The 15,115-nt window shown below is 36.9% G+C and overlaps 1 protein-coding gene across 1 annotated transcript in view; it reads left to right on the top strand.

Moving 5' to 3' along the window:
* SLC38A6 (solute carrier family 38 member 6) overlaps positions 1-15,115 on the top strand; it is a 45,346-nt gene that overhangs the window by 14,381 nt on the left and 15,850 nt on the right. Inside the window, exons 6-8 of the mRNA XM_074149126.1 lie at positions 6,011-6,089; positions 10,851-10,933; positions 11,403-11,461. Coding sequence (XP_074005227.1) covers positions 6,011-6,089; positions 10,851-10,933; positions 11,403-11,461 — 221 coding nt within the window. The remainder of the gene's footprint in view (positions 1-6,010; positions 6,090-10,850; positions 10,934-11,402; positions 11,462-15,115) is intronic.

The following is a 15,115-nucleotide window of genomic DNA, read 5'->3' as shown; positions in this document are numbered from 1 at the left end:
ATACGTATTTACATTTAGGTAGTTCATATTTTTCAAGCTTCCTGAGGTAAATCCTGAGGGCTGGCAAGGCCGGCCGGGAGAAGCCACGCTCCCGCACCACCCTCTGCTGGCATCGCCCGGCCTCGCACGACCCGGCCACCTCCCGGGAACCTCCAGCCTTCCGCTTTATTCCTTCCTCCCCTGCTTTTTTTTGTGTGTGTGTGTGAGGTAGACAATGAAATATTTAACTTAGGAATTTGCCCGGGGAAAGGAGGGTATACGTGTATTCTCTGTCAGTACTTATAAATGCTGTGCCTGTATTAGGAAAAACCCACAACCAAAGCTACCTTGTCTTATCAATTGGGCATGTTATTCCTCTCAGTCCCACTCCCTGCACCCCCTGAGTACATCCATTCTGAAACTTAGTTTTAAAAATATGTACAAAATTTGTCTCAAATTTAAATGGAGCAAATTTTTTTTTTGAGAGTGGATGATGAGAATATCCTCCTTCTTGTAATCAGAGTACAATACTCTACAAACTTTGAAAATAAACAGATGGTGCAAATCATGGAAGAATAAAATGCAGCTTGTTACATGCTGAAACCTGCATCGTTAATACCTTAAGAAATTACTGAGCTTCCTTTATGTATGGAAAATCTAATTCTGTTTTCAGACAAACCTGAATGTTTGTTTTCACAGTGCCGTTTGCTTTTGACCTGAAAGCCTAATTATCCTTACTGATTCAAAGTAAGGATTTCCAGTGCAGAGCTGCCTTAATTAAGGGCAGGTTTGTCAGCTCCTGTACTAATTTAACAATTGATGACTCATGCTCTTGTGTTTTTATATTGCAGTGAGTGGTTGTTGCAGGGTTTGATATTGTAAGGAAAATTAAACCTGCTTTAAATAAAAAAAAAAAAAAAAAAAAAAACAAAAAAACCACACACAAAAAAATCCTAACCTTGAACTATACTTCAGAATGGAAGGTACGATGATCTGCACAGAAAACGTTTCAGTTTTATTAGCATAACTGTACAAATACAATTAAACTAATGAAGTTTTACCAAAAGAAGTCTGCTGCCCATGTGTTCCCACTAGAATAAGGACTTTTTTTCCTTTTTTAATTTTTTTTTTTTAATTTAGGCTTGCCATAGTAATTCAGATAAAAGCTAGACTTAGAAGGAAAAGGAATCAGGGGAGTGGAAATTCATCAGGATGAGTGCCCATGATGTGAAGAGTGGCAAAGAAGTTCACAAACGATTTCTGCTGTTAGAACTTCTCCATGTGAACGAGCATTACCGCTCTCTTGATACGCCCCAATCTACACCTGTATTTAAAACCAAACTAATGCTCCTAACAATTTTTTGTTTGTTTGTTTTTAAGTTTCCACTAAGAGGAAATATTAAAAACAATACATCAAGTAATTGGGAGACTTCTTAAAATTGAATACGTGGGGGATTCATTGCAAAATGAAAACAAAAGAGCATGCTCTTTAGCCATTGTATCATAGGGCCTTAAATAGTTGATGGTTTTCAGTGGCATCCATGCATCATTCCTGATCTTTCCACAACTCAAATTACTTACAAGGAGCTCAGTACAATACTGAAGTACTTCCTATCTTACTATTCCATTCTAATTCTTTGAGAGGAAAAATGGGACCTTGCCCCAAAATCCTCTCTAGTTTCCCTTTCTTTCTTGAAATCCTTTCCTGCTTTCCCTTTTAACTTTGTCACATTGTTTGGATTAGGACAGATTAAATTTTAAACAACCTCCATACCAGCAAAGGGAGGCGCAAGCCTAAAGGGCTTTGTCATGTGCGGTTGCTATGAAAGGTCCAGCTCGGTTGGGCTGGAGTGTGCAGCGACCGGTAGTGTTTATTCTCCTATTTCTGTCTTCCAGCCTCTAATCTTTTCAGTATTTTGGGAAAAATAGGGAACTGAACTCTTGAGAGACTGAGAGTTACAAGCATCTTTATCTTAATTATCTGTAGGCATTTGTGAAGAATCTCTTACCTGGTACTCCCACAGATGAGAATCAAAATTGCTTTGTCTACTTGTCCTGACCCCCAGATTGGCACTCCTCTTTGTTAAGTAGGAGTTGAAGAGCCAGTGTGGCTGTGTTGATAGTCTGTTTTTCCCCAGCCCCCTGTCTCTTCTCCTGGGTGAAGTTTGGAGGGCAGCTTAGTTCCATTTTTGCACAGTGCTTAATAACGTGAGACATCTTTATAGCACTCTAATATGATCAGCTGCAGGGGTAGATGAGGAAAAACTACCAAAAGAGTTAGATTCAGGCCCTTCAAGGAAGTGATTTGAAGAGATTTATCACCAGCCATTTTTTAAGGCAGGCATAAATTACATGTTTACACATAAGTTTAATGTACATATTCTCTTACATCATTGCTGTGGATCTTTTTTGTGTAGGAAAAGTTTCACTTCCTTTTCTGGTAACCAAAAAGCCACTCACATATTTGATTTTAAGATTGGGCTGCCTCAGAAGAGATATTTTGGGGACTATTTTAAAAAAACAACCTTGTCTACCCATTTCTCCAACCACTAATGTTTTTTCAGGTAGGGCACGTGCTCAGTGTTAAACAATATTGCAGCACAATAAGGATGTTCTGAATAATACATGCATGGTATGTATATTTATAGGAAGCCATATCTCTCATGGTGGCACTGCAGTTTATAATAATGAAAGTGTAAAGCAAGTACCCTATTTTATATTTTACAAGCATCTTTTTTTTCTGTCAAAGAACTAATACTAAATTTTCAGAACATGGCAAAGTGGTAAGTATTTTAAGAATGTAATTTCTTGGTGCTTCAAGACAGTGGTAAGCCTCTTGAATAATAAAGTAGTAATATAATTTTTTTATTTCTGCAGAATACTGCTTTATGGCATTTCTGTGACAAGGCCATTAGTTTTCCATCAAGTACCTCTTGCTGCATACTGAAAATTATTTAATTATAACATAATATATGCAAAATTATGACCTAAAAATTAGGAAGTGACTATATGAAGGTTGCTCCCATGGTTGTAATTCAGCGCTTGGTGCATCTGCGTGTTGCTAAAGCCTCAAACTACATCACCGTACACCGTTTGTTCTGCAGGAAACTTGTCTCATTCAGTGCTAAAGACAGATGTATTGCATTGCAAAGAGAGGGGGACAAGAAGAAAACATAACATTCTTTTTCAGTTCAGGGGATGAGACTGGGTTGCCAGAGCGGTAAGTTCTGCTCTCTCGTACCACGTGCATGCAAGAGGGGAGAACTCTGAAGGGCATGTTGCTTCTGACGATGCTAATTTTTTTTGAATGCTTAACTTCTAAGGATGAATGTATGTTTATTGTAATTCTTGTAAGTGATAAAAGGTGCCTTAAAAGTTAGCCATTAAAACAGTAGAAGTATTTTTAAAATAACAGAGGAAGTCAGTATCTCAAAGTGGAATAAATGAAAGCACAAGGTAGGCATTTTGTTGTGCTCGCTTGTGTCACAGTTTAGCCTAGTGTCTGTGTAATCTCTTTCTTCCATTATATGTTAAGACTGCTAAGGATAGCTGACATTTAATTTTTGCAATATAACTTGATGTGCCTTTGGTTGTGGTGGGCGTCAGGGAAGTTAAGTAAAATTTCTTATTTGGAGCGAAGGATACGTGACCTTTTGTCTGTCATACCGTAGGCACTTTATTTTGTACTTGAGATAATTTTTTTTCAAGTTGCTATACCTTTTTTCAAGACCCTTTGCTGTTTCAGTTGGAGCTTTAAAACAAAGAGATTCGTCTTATCCAAGCATTATGATATAAATAAAATTATTTATTGTTTATTTTCTTCATCTTCTAGAACAAACGAGAATATAAACAGAGGAAAAAAAATCCTACTATGTGAAATTGTTTCCCATATGCCCAGGGAAAGGAAGAAAGATGCATACAAATGTTTAGCATGTGCAAGTTTCTGGGTGCATGATTGGCTCCCTACTTAGGAGTGGAATTCAGTGAAATAGGACACCTCTTTTAAAAACAAAGAGTAAGCGCACAACAAAGGATAAGTGATCAAATGATTAGCCAGAGGCTAATAGGAATGCAAGGGAAGAGTGACAGATTGCTTATTAGGAGGAAATCTGATCTGGAAATTAATTTAAAGCTTTCTGCAGCTGAGGCTGTAAGAGAACTAATCTTGAAATCTTTCTGAAGGTCATATATGTATGTATGTGAATTCTGACTTGCTTGCATATAAAGAATAATACAAGAAAGGTGGCTAATGGATAAATGAAGTTGAATTATAATTTAGAGGAATTTACCTCCCCCCTCTCCCTAATTTTTAAAAAATCTGTCTTTGCTTAGGGTGAAATATGCATCTGCCTGTAGCTTAGTGTGAGAAATTGTGTTAATTTACTTACAAATGCTGGTGATTTAGAAATACATGTTGTAAGGTTCTCTGTGGTTGAACCTATATTCTGTTGTATGCAAATAGAGTAAAATGAGAACAGCAGATAAATATCTCACTAGACACAATCGAACAGCTACATGTCAACAGGGAAATATACTTGAATATTTTAAAAAACAGAGCTTTTAATTATGAAGAAGTGAATATTTTCTTATTTGGTGACCTACCAAATGGTTTTAATTTAACCTTGCGGTAGGTAGGTGTCACTTTGTATTAACAGAATTCGCTTTCTTTATAGAGACCACGTTCCCTTTCTGCAAAATTTAACGTTAACTGCTGTAATAGAGTAGTATCTGAGTCCACACATTTTTTAATGTTCAAAACATTCCTTTAAAAAAAAACCACACAAAACCCAAGCAAACTTATTCAAAAATCAGTTTATGTAAGTTTGCTGGTTTACCTTTTTAAAACTTATGTTTTAATTTTAAAGCATTAATAAATAAACCACGATAAAATTCTAGAGAATTAATAAATATAGAACAGTAAAGTTTGAATACAACAGATGAACTTTTGTCAAGCTTTAAATGTAACTAAACTTCTGTTGGCTCATTATTAAAATTGCTTGCTGCTGAAGGATGAAAATGAGTTTCATGTAGGCTTTGATATTCATTGAAGCTCTTAATAAAGCTTGATTTTTCTGAGTAATTTTCTGCTGATTTTTATTCATATAAATACTTGCTGCTTGTGCAAAAGAAAAACATTACGTGAACAGTGTGTGAAGGTACCAGATTAGTATAAGTTGTAATTTAAAAAAAAATCCTCTTATTTATGCGTTTGATAATTTTATATAGTAAAGGAGAAAAGTGCTACAGTGAAGTAGCTTTTGGATTTATGTGTATGTATCATTGCTTTCTTCTGAATAGAATTATAAATGCTTAATTTCAAGTTGACGCTCCCGTAAGAGTAACTAACATTTTCTCTTCTGATTCACAGTTCCTGTATAGCTTTGCACTTTGTGTTATTGTTGGGATCTTCTTGGTGGTGGGTTTAGCATGAGCAATAGAAATCTGTCACTGATAATCCTCTTACCTACAAGAGTCAAATCATCCAGTAGATAAAGAACCTTTCAAATCTGACTTTTGTCTCTAAATTTCTGTCATAGATTTATTTAGTGCAACAGCGACTGAGCAACAATTAAAACTGAGTCTTAAAAAGAAACTCCTATAGTATTGATAGAAACAGATTTTATTATTTACTCTTGTCATTAACAACATCTTATAAAGAGTAAAGAGGAAGGAGAAGTGGTGCAGCCTTGTAGTCTGTCTTTAGTCTGTAGGTCCATAATCCCAGCTAAAAGGTCAGGCCTATATTTTATATTGTTTTGCCTTTTAATCCTTTGGATTATGTTTTCCTTGCTTCGAGACTCACATCGTAACAGTCTCTTTGGAGGTATTAGCTAACATCAGTACAATACTCAGGGATTTGCAACTATTTTTAAAGGAAGTATATGAGAAAATAAATTCTGATCCTGGTGCCGTGGTGTCTAATATATAGCTGAGATGTTCCAGTCATAGCCACTCTGGTTAAGCCATGCTAATTGTTACAAACGGGGATACTGGTATTCCTTTAGTAAATCTGTTCTGCTTCTGTTTGCAGCTATGTCATCTTACCTTTTAATTGTGAAGTCTGAACTTCCTGGTGCTGTTGCGGGGTTTTTAAGTGGAAACGAGAGTGGGTAAGGAAAAATGCTTCACACGTTCTGTGTTTGTTTTGAAGAAGAAAGTGGTTCAGGACTGCTGGAGGAGATGGGTACAGACACTTCCCTCTGATCTCACATGCTAAAAAAATCAGTTATTTAGAGGAGTTCCTGGGGTATGAAATGTATTTGGCATGTGCAAGCCGCCTGCAGCGCACACACGCAGAGTGTGATTCTTTCCTCTTAGCAGTTTCCTATCAGACGACCTTAAAGTCAGTGGCAAAACTCCATCTACAGAAATCTCCCTTCTGTAAAAATTTGAAAGGGGAAGCAAGAGGGGACAGGAGGGAGAGGAGGAGAAACATTTAAACTGCTGTCATGTTATCACTTCACATATTTCAAAACCACAGTACAAAAACCAGCAGACATTTAAATTTAAATATTTTGTTGTCTTGCTCCAGTAACTGGACTTGTCTTGGGAAAAATGCCAGGTTTCCAGACTTGGTTTATAATTCTGTAACTTGGCTCCCAGTAAAGAAATAATTCTTCGCAATTGAGCTCTAAAGCTGTATGAAAGGAATGTGTCCCTCAGATTTCTATCAGAACTGTCACAAGAAATCTGTGCCTGTGCTAAGACAAACATTGCAGCTTCTGCACTGAAATATCTTGTTTGAGTTGTTCCAGTGCTGCTGTCATTCACAACAGTGTATCTTAGATTGTGAGATTGTGTTACGGCTGTTTTTCCAGGCTGCTATTTTCAGATGTTTTGAGCTCAAAACTTTCTCTGGATTGAAATGTGGTGAAACTATCTCAAGGCTGTGTGATGCTTGTATTATTCCTGAGCGTTGTGGGTGAATTTTAGGTTTGAAATTAGTTTTTTAAAAGGTACTTTAATTCATTTTTTATTTTCTCACTTACAGCTTTTCCATTTTATAACATTTTGAGAAATAAAGTGTGGTGGTAATCTTGCTTTCTGTCTTTCTGCCATCCTGGCCCTTGCAATAATACGTTTTTAGTAAGGGGCCTTTTTTGTTTTTTCCTTTTTTTGATTATTATGTATGTTGCTTTCAGTCTGCTGATGTATCTCTTCCAGCTGTGGTGGTCATCAGCTTTTTTTTTCGGGTGCTATCACCTTTTCCTTCAAGATCATACTTCTAGTCCACTGTTCATAGACAGTGGTGTTGAGCCTGCTACTGTATCTGCTGCATGTCTCTTCCAGTCCGTCTGTCCCCAAATTTAGCATATAACATCAGTTACTACTGCTTTTAACTTTGTCAGCTCTGTTTATGCAAAGTGACTTGTACCAACAAAGTACGCTTTTGAACAAACAGCTTATGAAGACTCATATTAGGTAGAATCTGGAGGTCCCGGATGCATGCATACTGCTCAAAGGATTGATCTGTATAAAAAAGGTAGTATAAACAACTTCTTTATTAAGCTGCCTAATTTGATAACCCTCCCACCAGCTTTAGCTGTTTATCAGGGTGTTCTGGATGTGAACACTGGTGAGCACAGACAGGTTACAGAAGTTGAATTGGTTATTACAAGTCCTCTGAGCCATTGTAATTCTCAGTGCACTGTCAGCACTGCCAGCATCATACATCTTCCTTGACTGAAATTACAGTTTGAGATGGGAATGAAGTTCAATTTTGCATTTAGAGGGAGCTGAAGATGTCCATAGGAATACTAACCACAGCTCAAGCGGTAAGCTGATGGTCAGTCTGGGTCTCACCCTGTTTCTGCCTCTGTTATTGGGAGTTGTTCCATTGATAAATGTTTATTCGACACAACAGAACTCCCCTGTTCTTTGCCCAAGCAAATGTTTCAAATGCAGTGGTCAAGCTGTATTTCAGGTACATGCACACAGCTGACCTCCTCTGAATGCGCGCATCTGTATTTAATATATTTTGCCATATTAATTGCCATGGTAGATCATAATCTTTTGTTTCTGCGTATTTCTTTGCAGATGTTAAGAGTAGTTTTTTACTAACGGAGTTTTTATATTGTAGGAAATTGTTCAACAAAAATAGGTAATCAAATATCAGGCCTAAGTAGCAATTTATTTATGTAAAGGGCATAAATATTGACTAGTTTAATCAAACTTACATAATTGGACCACTTGTTTCCAGATGTGCTTGCACAACTGTTCTGGTTTTGTTAAGTCATTACAGCATCTGATACGCTTTCATCAGGGTGCAGAATTTATCTTTAACTGTAGTCAGAATGTATCAAAAATGTCAGTTAAACTAGCTGTTGAAAATATTTTATATGCATAAACCCTCCCAAGCCATACATTTGGAAGAGCCACTTAGAGAATGTTTTGTGTGTGGAATTATTTTTATAGATAAAGGCTAGCAGGTGTGCGTATGTTAAAAAGGGTCAGAGCCGGTGTGTAACATATCTTAATACATCTTCATGTCTTTATTAAAAAACAAAAAACATACAATATGAACACTTGTTAATTGCGAGTTGAGATGTTTCAGTCTGTCTGCAGAACAAGAATTCCACATAGTTTTGATGACATGAACATAGTTTCAAACAAGGATTGTGTTAAGAAGTTGTAATTTGTGAGCCCTCTGTTACCATTTAATGACCCTGTCAGGAGGATATGATTGATGCAATTAAGTTGTCTTGCTTGTGTGTTATATAATTGATATGGACTGAGAGTAAGATCCTAATTTAGAACATATGAATCTCTTGTCCTGTTGCATTCAGGAATGAAATTAAAGCGATTTATAAATGTCTGCTTTTAGTTAAAATATGGGGGAGGGAGGAGGAACATCTGCATGCCAAAGCATTTTCAGTAGAGTCAACGATTTATATGCCATATTTCATATTTGGAACGCTTTCATCATACAGGATTAAATTTGCAGATCAAACTGATTTTAAAGGCAATATCAAAACATCTATTCTGCATTTGGAACAGCAGTATTTTGAGAAAGAATGGACATGTTTTTTGATAACTGTAAATGGTCCACTATTCAGTTTTTTGAGATTATTTTAAATAAAAGAATCGGTATTCCAAAATGCAGCAGTTTACAAAATTTTTTCTCCTTCTCGTCACATCGTTGCAGTTTTCCTCTCTCTTTTCTTCCCTCCTTCCCTCCCAAATGGTTTTTCATTTGCTTTAAAGTAACAAAAATAATTTTTTTTCTCTGTCCTGCTGAGCTTGTGAGCTACAATGGCAGCTGTGGGTTTGCTGCATCCTTACAATTGAGAGACTTAAAACAGAGGTGCCACAAGTACGCGTACTGCAGCATTCATTATTCTTTTGCCTACCGCTATGATGCTGTTCCTCCTAATCTGAACATCCACCATATGAGAAAGAAAGAAAGAAAAAGCTTAAAAATAAATGAACGCTGAATGATAACAATGTGAAGAATACTACAGCAGGGAGCTGATCTTGGCAAAGTTGCTTTTTCACTGTAGCAGTAGCAGACCTAGGTTAGTAATACATTTTTTTGAAGAGTGATGTATTTTGAGTAATTTTTAATACAGACATTGTCACTTAAGCGTTACTTTGGTATGAAGATGCCCTCAACCTTGAAATTTCTCTGTTCGTATTGCATATTTTTTCAAATGAGTGACACTAGTGGTTGTCCATGATGTATGACAGTAGTTAATATATGTCTATGGTAATTTTTCTTTAACACAGGTGTTACGCTACTTTCTTTATGATAACTTGAGGTGCTGCCTGTTTATTAGGTGCTAACCATATCCTGGACTAAATAAACTTGAAGTTCAAAGGCCGAGGTGTTTATAGGTAGTAAAGTTGGAGGCTGGTGTGCAAGATGTTTATCAGTACAGAATATGCTTATTACCAAGTTAGGGGGAGCCACCCTCAAGATGTTTCTGTTTCTTAACAGCTTATCCATCTGTACTTCCCTTGCTTTGGAGATGAGATTTTGATACTTAGATTGTAAATGCCTCTACAATGTTGTCAGGTTTTTATATGCATAGTTTTATGCTTAAACATTATAACAGATTTCATTATCGTAACTTCCATCCCTTCTGTCCTTTAATCCTTGTGTGGATGTATGCAAAGAATGAGTGATCACTTTGTGCAGAGTTAAAGATAAGAAAGTCCTCTTTATTTCTGTACTTTCATTTACCACCTCTGGACAGCAAACATGATTTCAGATTAACTGAAAGTTGATTTACTTGTTTTCTTCTATTATTTGAACCCTGTGGTGATAGGTGTAATGAAACTTTGACAGAAGAGAGAGTTGGTATGTTTAGAAAACAACTGAATTTCACAATTTACAACAAGTAGGTTGGGTAGCTTAGCTTTCTATTTCACATCTCTTGGAAATGGTAAGGAACTAAGGTCATGTAGGAGTAATAAACTAAAAGGGAAGTTCAGCTGTAAGTGGAAATTAACGTTGCTGTTTCTTCCAGTTGTGTAAATACGCAGTTCAGTGTACTCCAAGATATATGTAGCGTACTGTATAAGTACTTCTCTTGGAAATCCGTAGAGTGTGAAATACCCTTGCCCTCTCTGATCATTGCTTTGAATAAAGGCAGGGATTTGCATATTTCTCAGCAGGCACTTGCCTATGCAGCATTGCATGCAATGCTGGTTTGTTATGGGATGGTGCTCTGCTTCCTTGTTACCTGGGAACTCTATTTTATGTCACAATATAGAAACTAGGGATACAAATTCATGTAAATAGCATGTGAGACAGGAAATTATTTTTCTTGTTGTAGCGGTTATTTTGTCTAAGATCACAGTTTTAAAGTAGAACGTAGTTTTTAGAACTCTTGAACTTTGTATCAATCGTAAATAGATTTTTCCAACAGGTCTTGGTACCTTGATGGGAGACTGCTGTTACTGATTACTTCAGTCTGCATTGTTTTTCCCCTTGCGCTTCTTCCTAAAATTGGTAAGTAATTAAAGGAGAGAAGCGAATATTATTCTACTTTAGTAGCAATTACTATTGGAGATTTTAAAACCTTAATGGGTTATTTATTTTTTTAACTGGCAGGGGGCTGGTGATGGTGGGGATTACTTAAGCTGCTGTAGTGTGTTCTGCCTTCCAGCCCTGCCTAGTTAACCTATTACTTGGGTTGCAGTAGTATTTTGTCTGCAATACTAAAATAAAATCTTTACAGCAGAACATTAAAGAGCTGCATTTACTTACAGCATGCCATTAGTGGTAAGCCAGTTCTAATTCTGCCCTACAAAACTACATAAATGATCTGTGACAGGCAGTTGGAATGTTGTTATTCTGAGTCCTAAGCCCCAGATACCAAGCACTGTAATAGAAAACATGCCTAAAATGTAAAGCTTTAGCTGTACATTAGGATCACTTTCCTTATAAATGCACTTTTATTTTTACTGTTATTTTACAGGCTTTCTTGGCTACACAAGTAGTTTATCATTTTTCTTTATGGTGTACTTTGCTCTTGTGGTAAGTTAAAAATCTGTGCACAGCTTATCTACTTTTTTTTCTTATTGTTTGAATGTTTTCATAAGCCCTTTTTGAAATGAATTGTCTTCCCCTCGCTGCTTAACTTTTTATGTGAAATTTAGAGTTTTCCTTTAGTTCAGTATGTGCTTGCTTGGAAAGATTACATTTGTTTTGCTGAGGCATGGAAATGTATATGAACTTTCAAGCATATGAAAATATTTAAAATAATTATTTTTTTGGACTGCTAAATGTAACAATATTTTTGTTTTGCTGACGGTGCAGTGAAGAGAGCTGGCACATATACTTTTGTTTCCCTTCTAGTAGTGGAATGGAATTCTGTTTTCTTAGCTTCTAACTATTACTTACTGCAACTAGTGCAGAAGAAAATTTAATATACTCCAAATAAATTAAATTTACGTGTATAATGGAGTGACAGAGTTCAAAAAAAGGCAAAGAAAACTAGAACTTCATTAAGGCAGTTTACAAGATTCATTAATACGTCAATGACCTTATTCTTCTTTCCCTCTGAAAGGAAAAGTTCTTTTCTCTGAGCCATATGGGGGTTTTTGACCTTGATGTTCACCCTCTCAAGGCCCCTGTGAAGTAGATGTTTCCAAATATCAAAAGTGAGACCTGTTAGGCAGATCTAAGAGGGAAAATGTGCCTTTAAGTTGCCCTATTTTTCTTTTTACAGGGAAAAAGTGTGTTAATGCACATGTGTAATATGTAGTACAACCAAGCAACTCACACTCTTTCATCTAGGTATACAAACAAGAATCTTATTTGGGAGCCTGGAAAAATGTCCCCCCTCTTCCCTGTCATTCTGGCTTGCACTGACTTGCATTTAATACCTGTTTTACAAAGGGATAAACAGAGTTGAAGGCACGTTGAGCAAACATGCCATCCAGGAGACCAAGGCAATCCATTAGGAACTAAACCATGTGATAAAACCAAACTTCAAAGCTGTCAAAACATCTCCCTTGGGTATCCCTGGGGAACTTGCAGTTTGTAGGACCTTGGGAAGAATACTTCCTAAGCTGAGCATTGAGAAGCAGCCACAGCTTCTCCAGAGCTAATGGAAATTCATTTGTAATATTTATAAATTACCTTACCTTTTGACCTCTCTCCTAAAATTTATCTTAAAAAAAAAAAAAAGAGGCCTGCTGAAATAGGCCTTTGGCTGAAGGTAGTTGCAAGAGTTTTAAAACAAGTTCATCTCCTGGATTTCAATGGGACTGTGTATACATATCTGGAGAAAGCTGTTGTAATGGGTGGATGCATTCAAAAACAGTTTTGGACTCAAAAGAGGCAAGTGTGTGAGGAAGACTTGCGTGCAGACATGTCAAGCTGGGATGATTTAAGCTAGGGTTTAGTTTTGATTCTCTGTCAAAAAAGTAGGTAGAAAGTATAAATGAATGCTACTGGATTTCTTACGAAATTATTATGTTTGCATGCTTTTTGTTGTTAAGTGACAAAAAAGAACCCACAGTAAATCTGAGGTCACAATTTTTAAAAGCCATTACAGATATTTAAAGAAAACTAATATTCCTCACAGAATATTTTCTCCAACTTCTTTAGACACTGAAACTCAAAGGCATTAGCTGCGGTTTAGTTTTCATATCTAATGGCTTTGAAGTGGGTGATATGTGCTGTTGAAATGGTGTTTTAGTTTGCACAATGTTAATTTCTGTATAGCAGATACGTTTTAATTTGTTCCAGGAGAAAACTACGTTAGTCATATGGAAGTAATACAATTATATTTTGCATATACAACAATTCTGTGCATTTTCAAGTGTATACCATCTGTTCAGCTTTTTGCCAGCAAGCTGCAGTTTTAATACAGCCTGCAGAAAAGATAGACATATGCTGTCTATAGTACCTTGGTCAGTATGGTGTAGCGGGCGCACTGAGCAAAGGTCTAGAGACTACTCTTTGTGCGCTGTGCTCTGCTGTGGGGCTTTGGCAGGGCACATATCTCCTTCCTGTGCTTCAGTATCTTTCTTCTTTAAAGTTAAATACTGGTTATAGTCCTCTGGAAAAAAGTGAAAACGCTGAGGTGAGCTGATATGGGAGAAGAACAAATATATGTAACTGTTCATTCAAAGCCGTATTCTGTGAGGTCCTGAGCACTTTTGTTTCTGGTTGTTGAATACTTTCCTGACTTGAATCCTAAGTGAAAGGAAATTAAATGTGATCGTTAAACTTTTTTTTTTTTTTAATTGCCTCCCCTCTTGCTATATTGAATATTGGTGAGGAGTAAAGACAGATTTCTCTTTTTTGTGGAGACAGCCCTATTGCTAGCTTGTTCAACAAAGATGTTAATGATTCCTGATGGTGTTTTTCTAAATCTCTTGTTTATGTTCCCAGAACAAAATGTGATGCAGATTGGGAACCTGCCATATGTAATGAATGATGTTATGCACAGAGATCCCCTCTTTGCTGAGTGCGGCCAGTACTGCTGGAATAAAGGGATTCCTGTTTTCCCTCCGCAGGATACAAAGAACAGCATCACAGAATATTATAACAGTTTGAGCCTCTAACTTTTGTTTTTTAGCAATGTTTTTGTTGTGGGATTTAAAATACCCTATTTCCACTGGAACCTCTCTTCAGGTTTTAGGTTTTTTCACTTAAAACCAAATGTTTGTTATACTCGAAAGACAGCGTTTATATGAAATAGGCTTAAAGTTCCAGAGAAAGATTGTGCTGTCTCCATAACTGCTCAGCTAACTGGGCTGTGCTGCCAACTTAAAAATCTCTTCCTGTTGCTGGGACCTCATTAGAAATACAGAGCAGACTAGAGTTGGAAACCCTATTCAAACACATTTGAATAATTAAGCAGGTGGGAAATATAATTACAGATTTTGAATGCACATAGTGTATTTTATTTTGCCATCTTTTGTTTCCATTTTAATCTGTTCTTAATCTGTATTAATTTCATTTTAGAAAAAATGTTCTTCAGCTTTTTAGGTTTGGCTTGTATTGTCCTCCCTCTGCAATGTTTATATATATCTTTGCTCTTTAGCTTGCAGGAAACCCTGTCCCCAATATTCCCCAAAGCTTGCACTTTAGCTTCATTCCCCTTTTCATTGCTCAGGAAGCCTGTTCCAACCTTAGCCAGAGCTCCCACAAAGCCTTCCGCTTTGGAGCCTTCAAATGTCTCCTTCATTTTCCATGTCTGGGTACCTTTAAATACAGAGATCTCCTTGTTAAAAATGACGTTCAGCCTCATAAATGTCTTCAGCTGGCTTCAGTTCTGGTCCTGCAGCAGCAGCAGTCTGCATCTGTGTCTCAGCTCATGGCTTCTCACTGCACAAAAAGGAGATGAAGCAGAGGTGACCTATGGCGGAGTCATGCATATGTACAGCACAGGGCCAAGTTATATTTTAGTGTTTGGTCCTTTCCTCCTCCTCCTTTGCTGGCTCTTTGGTTGAACTTCTTGACGTACTACCAGCATGTTCTTGTCCCTTCTTAGACCCTTCCTCAGATGAGGTTGCAGTTCACCTTGCATAGAGGGAGGCAGTTTAGCTAATCAATAAGCAGGTAAGAACGGATCTCCTGGTATAAAGCAGTGCTAGTTTAGTGTTGGAAATATACTTGGAGGGTTTCCATTGATAATCCTTGTTCACAAAGTTTGCAGACTGCTGTTGAGCAAGC

This window comes from Numenius arquata, chromosome 6 (genome assembly GCF_964106895.1).
Source record: "Numenius arquata chromosome 6, bNumArq3.hap1.1, whole genome shotgun sequence".
Taxonomy (NCBI): Eukaryota; Metazoa; Chordata; class Aves; order Charadriiformes; family Scolopacidae; genus Numenius; species Numenius arquata.
This window is presented reverse-complemented; position numbering and strand designations above follow the sequence as displayed.